Here is a 6674-nt window from a genome sequence, read left to right on the forward strand (position 1 = left end):
GTTTCTTCTGCCCTTCCTGTTTCCTCTGCTCCTTCCTGTTTCCCCTGTCACTTCCTGTTTCTCCTGCCCTTCATGTTTCCTGTCCTCCTTCCTGTTTCCCCTGTCACTTACTGTTTCTCCTGCCCTTCCTGTTTCCTCTGCTCCTTCCTGTTTCCTCTGTCCTTTTTAAATGCATGTTTCCTTTTAAACCAGTGGAGTCCACCATACGGTTCATTTTCAGGTGGACCTCTGTCCCAGACTCAGATCTCTGGAATGGTATCTCTGTATTTTGCTCTGTCCATCTTTTCCCACACTGAACAGTTTACTGGAACATCCCCACAGCATGATGCTGCCACCACCGTGCTTCACTGTAGGAATGGTGTTCTCAGCAGGATGAGAGTTGTTGTCCTTGAAGTCTCAACTGTCCATAGCACCTTTGATGTGTCCTTCCTGTCCACTCTTCCATGAAGCAGCTCTGAGCAGCTTCTAGTGGTCTTGTGGACAGATCCTCTTGCTCCATCATAGTGATATTTGTCCTCCTGGATGTCTCTCTGATTAATGTCCTCCTGTCCGACCCTTTGGTGGACAACTTGTTCTTGTCAGGTTTTCTGTGGTGACATATCTCTGTTTCCTAATAATGAAGTGATGAAGAAAATATTTAAACTCAGACTTTTGGTCTGTTGTGTCCATGTCCCTGTCCTCTGGTGTGTCTTAACATCTCAGTGTATTTCCTGGTCCTCAGACATCTTGGCTGTTTTGTCCTTTGAGGTCTCATCTCTTTGAAATGTGAGCTGTGTCCCTGGACGTCTCCTCCCTTCATTCAGTCTCCATTGATCTGAAACTAAACACACAGACGAGCTTAAAGGGGAATTCCAACTAAAACTTGATTTAAACTGCTGCAACGTCTCTGCTGACGTCCCTCTGTCTCTGTATCTGCTGATGTCCCTCTGTCTCTGCTGACGTCCCTCTGTCTCTGTAACTGTTGACGTCCCTCTGTCTCTGCTGACGTCCCTCTGTCTCTGTAACTGTTGACGTTCCTCTGTCTCTGCTGACATCCCTCTGTCTCTGCAGACATGCCTTTGTCTCTGCTAATGTCCCTCTGTCTCTGCTGATGTCCCTCTGTCTCTGAAGACATGCCTCTGTCTCTGCTAATGTCCCTCTGTCTCTTCTGACATCCCTCTGTCTCTGCAGACATGCCTTTGTCTCTGCTAATGTCCCTCTGTCTCTGCTGATGTCCCTCTGTCTCTGAAGACATGGCTCTGTCTCTGCTAATGTCCCTCTGTCTCTGCTGATGTCCTCTGTCTCTGCTAACGTCCCTCTTTCTCTGTATCTGCAGGTGTCCCTCTGTCTCTGCAGACACCCTCTGTCTCTGCTGATGTCCCTCTGTCTCTGCAGATGTCCCTCTGTCTCTGCTGATGTCCCTCTGTCTCTGCAGGCGTCCCTCTGTCTCTGCTGATGTCCCTCCATCTCTGCAGGCATCCCTTTGTCTCTGCAGGCGTCCCTCTGTCTCTGCTGATGTCCCTCTGTCTCTGCAGGCATCCCTTTGTCTCTGCAGATGTCCCTCCATCTCTGCAGATGTCCCCCTGTCTCTGCAGATGTCCCTCTGTCTCTCTCTCTGCTGAAAGTTATAAATTCTGAGCCGGCTCCAACTTTCTTGAGTTCAGAACAACAACTCCTCTTAGGTTCTGTTGGTTCTACAGAGACTGGACCCAGTTTTCAGGAGTCCTGAATGTGGACCCAGCTCCTGTGGATCTTCACGTGAAGGTCCGATTCTGATCTCAGGAAGTTTATTTTTAGCTCCTGACTGGAGCTGCAGATAAGACCTGAGAGCAGGTGATCCGGATCCGACCTGATACAGAATTGACCCGATAATCATCCTCAGTTGGAGGAACAAAGATCTGCATCAGTTTCCTGCAGCTAATCCTGCTGGTTCTGGTTCTGCTCAGAGCTTCAGTTCCAGGTGTCCAGAAGCCACACCAGCCTGAAGACCAGATCCAACTCCAGACTGAAGACCAGAACCTGCCGTCTGTATTACAGACTACTAAATCTGTGATGCCATCACAACAATTTCCTGCAGGATCAATAAAGTTCTATCTTATCGTATCTTATCTAATAATCTTTAAACTCTTGTTTTTATCCAAACCGTTGTTTTCTTTTGTGAGGTTATTGTTTGTTTGTTTACCTGCGAGGAACTGAAGCCTGTTTTGTTCTTGTAAGCCTCAGAAGTTCTAAACTTCAGGATGTTCTGCTCTCTCCTCAGACCTGCTGCCTCTCGACCTTCTGACCCAAGCCCTGCCACGCCCGGGACAAGCCCCGCCCACTCAGGTATTACACAGACAGGTAGAACACGGATGTGAAGCCCATCAGGTTGTTCTGATGATCTGTGTTGTGTCTGAACAGGTGCAGATGGTCCAGTCTAGAGGATCCAGAGGTCTCAGACTGACCGCCGCCCCCACATCAGCTCTGAGTTTTTCCACCTCTCAAATCTTCACCAATTGTGACGACTTTCCTGCTGAGTTCTCATTGGTCGCTACATTGAAGATCCAGAAACTGAGATCGAAGGTGAACCTGCAGAACCAATCAGAACCTGGTCCAGTCTGGTCCGGTACTATCTAACCTGTTTGTTTTCTCTCTTCTGTTAGACCAACGAGTACATCTTTTCTGTGGTGAAGGAGAAGTCCGATCTGCTCTTGCTTGGGTTACGCATCTCTCAGAACCAAATCCATCTCGTGACCACGCCCCCTGGTGTTGGTGGGCGGAGACGAATCAGTTTTAAAGATGTTGGATTGGACAATAATCGCTGGCACACCATGGTGCTGGCTGTCGCTGGACAGTACGCTACGCTGACCGTCAACTGTGGACTGCCTCTGGAACTGTGAGTCCTGGACCGGATCAGACTGGTTCAAACCAGATCAGACTGGCTGAGACTGGTTTGGTTGTTTAAACTGGTTTATACCAGTTCAAACACTTTAAAAAAAAAAAAAAAAGGTTAAAACTGATCAAACCTGTTTACAATGGTTTAAACCAATTTTCAGACAGGTTTGGTTTATACTGGTTTTGGCTGGTTCAAACCAGATAATTCTGATTTTTTTTTTTTTTTATTGACTGGATCAAACCAGTTGTAAACCAGATTAGGCAGGTTGAAACTGGTTTGATTTAGACTGGTTTATTAAGTCAAGTCAAATTTATTGATGAATCACATTTAAAAAAAGCAGCTGTTACCAAAGTGCTTAACAATAAAATGAAGGTATCAGAATAAACTTTATTATCATTGTACTGGGATACAGTGAAATTATGTTCGTACAGTCAGATGGGCGGAGTGCACGTTGCTGCTGCTATCATAGCGCGGCCACTTATTCTTTAACAGATATAAAAACAGTAAGAACCATAAGGATAGATAGTGGTGTTACAAAAAGATCTCTTCACACCTTAGTAATAAGATGTATTTTAGTAGTTGTTAATTAGTAATAAGTAGTAGTAATTAAAGAAAGAATAGTAACAGCATGTAATTAAAGCTTCACAAAAACAATGAAACACTAAATTAAATCACACTGTGTTAAACGCCAGTGAAAACAGGCATGTTTTTAGGAGCAATTTAAAAGCAGGGAGTGAAGCGGCCTGTCGAATGTTGGGGGCATAGATTGTTCCAAAGTTTAGGGCCCAGGAGCTGATTAACCCTGATCTCATCTGAGCTCCAGCCTGGTTTTTGGTACAACCAAAAGCAGCTGGTCAGATGATCTCAGCGCCCGAGAAGGAGCATACGGTTGAAGTAGGTCAGAGAGTTTTGAGGGTACAAAGCTATTTATGCACTTAAAGGTCAGCAGGAGAATTTTAAAATCAATTCTTATATGTACTGGGAGCCAGTGAAGGGAGGACAAAACTGGTGAAATATGATCAAACCAGCACGTTCCTGTTAAGAGCTGAGCTGCAGGATTTTGGACAAGCTGGAGATGTGAAATGGAAACCTGACTGACCTCAATATAGACTACGTTACAGCAATCAAGTCTGGCTCCAATGAATGCATGGACTATATTTTGAAGGTCAGATCTGGTCAGCACAGACGTAAGTTTAGCTATCTGCCTTAACTGGAAGAAGTTTTTCTGCAGAACAGATTTAATTAGTTTATTACACTTAAAGTCAGAGTCTAAAACCATCCCATGATTTGTAACAGACTGCTTAAGATATGGCTCAAGAGAGTCAAGGTTAACAGGAACAGAGGCAGCGGTAGAGGTAGTGCTATACACAATGACTTCAGTTTTCTGACCGTTAAAACTTTTAAAAAAATTGAAGCCATCTATGCCTTGATGTTATCAAGACATTTTAACAGAGGGTAAATGGAGCAAGAGCTATTTGGTTTTAAGGGCAGATAAATCTGATAATCATCAGCATAGCAGTGAAAAGAAAGACCATGTTTCCTAAGGATAGACCCCAAGGGGAGCAGATACAATGAAAAGAGAAGGTGTCCAAGAATCTAGCCCTGCGGGATCCCGCAGAAAAGAGGCACTGAAGCAGACTATTACCAGAATTAACACAAAAACTCCTGTCACTCTGATAAGAACGGAACCATTCCAATGCTGCACCCATAATCCCAACCCAGTTTTCTATCATTGATGTAAGGATACTGTGGTCAGCAGTATCAAAAGCATTAGGAGTACAAACATTTGCTAAAATAATGTTGTTACAATCCCTTATTAAGGCCGTTTCTGTGCTGTGTAACTGTTTAAAACTAGAGTGAAAAATCTCAAAAATTCAATTTTCATTCAAAAACTCATTTAATTGAATAAAAACTATTTTCTCCAAGATTTTTGAAAGAAAGAGAAGTTTTGAGATTGGCCTGAAGTTTGAAAAACCTGAAGGGTCAAGTCCAGTTTTTTTAATTAATGCGTTTACTACTGCATGTTTAAAAACATCAAGGACTACACATACCAGAGGGTGTTAGGATGCTCTATTCACACAAGCTGCTGGTCAGGCTACTTCCTGTTGCTCTCTAAAATAGTGATTGAATCACGTGTATGTAGGTAAACGTAAGTGTTTAACAACCCGTTAAAATACACCAGAACGCAGGAAATGGCATCTACTTTATTCAAAATTTTATGGGGGAGGATTCCCCCCACCACCAAAAAAAATAACAACACACACTATCTGTTTGGACCGGCACTTGATGGTTCTGAATCTGCCTGTGCTGTTAACTTTTTTCCTGTCTCCCAGTAAACAGGTCTGGTCCTTCCCCAGCACTTTGAGCACCAGAGGGTCCAGGTTCTTCATCGGCAGCAGGGGCCGGTGGAGGGGCCGCTTCTCTGTGAGTTTTTGATCAGAACCAGAATCAGAACCATCCAGTTCTGCTGTGGGTTCACGCTGGTTTCTCTGTGTTCAGGGTCTGCTACGACAGCTGGTTCTGCTGCCGGGCTCAGACGCCACATCCAGACTGTGTCCCAACTCTGAACCTGGTCTGGCAGAGCTGTCTGTTCCATGGGTTCTGAAGTCCACCCCGCTTCAACCGGACCTCCAGAAACCAATCTACCCATACGGTGAGGGGACAAACCAGTTCAACCAGAACCTGTAGCTGAACAAGAAACTGAAGATGAACCAGAACCTTTAGCTGAACCCTGTTTCTGCTTTACATTTTAAACTCATTCCAGTTTTATTTTGAAATATTCTCTTTCACAATAAAACGTGATTTTAAGGTGATTAGCTGAGTCCAGGATGTAGATCCTCTGAGACCAGGATGTGGATCCTCTGAGTCCAGGATGTGGATCCTCTGAGTCCAGGATGTGGATCCTCTGAGTCCAAGATGTGAATCCTCTGAGTCTAGGATGTGAACTCAGACCATAACCTGGGTCCTGGGGTGGTACTAGTGGTTCAGTCACCTGAGCTACACCTGACTGTCAGGATGAAGTCTGGCAGACTTCACAGTTTCTGTGGAACCAAATCACTAGCTGGATCAGAACCAGTGGTTCTACTGGTACCAAACACTAGTTTTGGTGGGACCAGACCCATCCTTTCCAGGCTCCTGGTTGTGGCATGAGTTCTGGTTCAGGTAAAACTGGAACAGAGTCCGACTGCAGTCCCAGCCCTGAGTTTTGTTTGAAGTGTGTCTCCATGGAAACACAGTGAGGTCAGACAGGTGAGGACTTGTACAGGTGAATTACCGCGGTGCAGCCAGGACCTCTGGGAGATTAAAGGAGTCCTTTAATCTTTTCCTTCTTTCCTTTATTTCTTCTTGCTTTATGTTTTATTTACTCTTCTTGTTTGTTTGTTTACTTGTTGTTGTTCTGACTGATCCGCCTCACCCCCTGACTGACTAAATCGTTAATGACGACAAGAGTGAATAAAGTTCTGATTGAAGTTTCGACACTGATCCATTTGATTTATGAATCCACACTGCATGAGCCAGAACCTGAACCCAGGTCTCTGAAGAAGACGTGAGTTTTTTCTGATCCTTTAAAGACTTTTATCCTCTCAGAGTGTCTCATTAAAACCACACCCAGTCTCCAGAAACCACAGACCAGAGGAGACCTCCAGAAACCATAGACCAGAGGAGACCTCCAGAAACCATAGACCAGAGGAGACCTCCAGAAACCACAGACCAGAGGAGACCTCCAGAAACCATAGACCAGAGGAGACCTCCAGAAACCATAGACCAGAGGAGAACTCCAGCAATCACAGACCAGAGGAGATCTCTAGAAACCACAAAC

At 44.8% G+C, this 6674-nt stretch overlaps 1 protein-coding gene across 1 annotated transcript in view; it reads left to right on the forward strand.

Annotated features, from left to right (window-relative positions):
* The window catches only part of LOC119419487 (thrombospondin-type laminin G domain and EAR repeat-containing protein-like), a 13783-nt gene that overhangs the window by 452 nt on the left and 6657 nt on the right, over positions 1-6674 (forward strand). Inside the window, exons 2-6 of the mRNA XM_037686820.1 lie at positions 2240-2304; positions 2380-2541; positions 2622-2854; positions 5188-5278; positions 5354-5507. Of these exons, the coding sequence (XP_037542748.1) occupies positions 2240-2304; positions 2380-2541; positions 2622-2854; positions 5188-5278; positions 5354-5507 (705 nt within the window). The remainder of the gene's footprint in view (positions 1-2239; positions 2305-2379; positions 2542-2621; positions 2855-5187; positions 5279-5353; positions 5508-6674) is intronic.

Source organism: Nematolebias whitei, chromosome 13, assembly GCF_014905685.2.
Source record: "Nematolebias whitei isolate Nwh7 chromosome 13, NemWhi1, whole genome shotgun sequence".
NCBI lineage: Eukaryota > Metazoa > Chordata > Actinopteri > Cyprinodontiformes > Rivulidae > Nematolebias > Nematolebias whitei.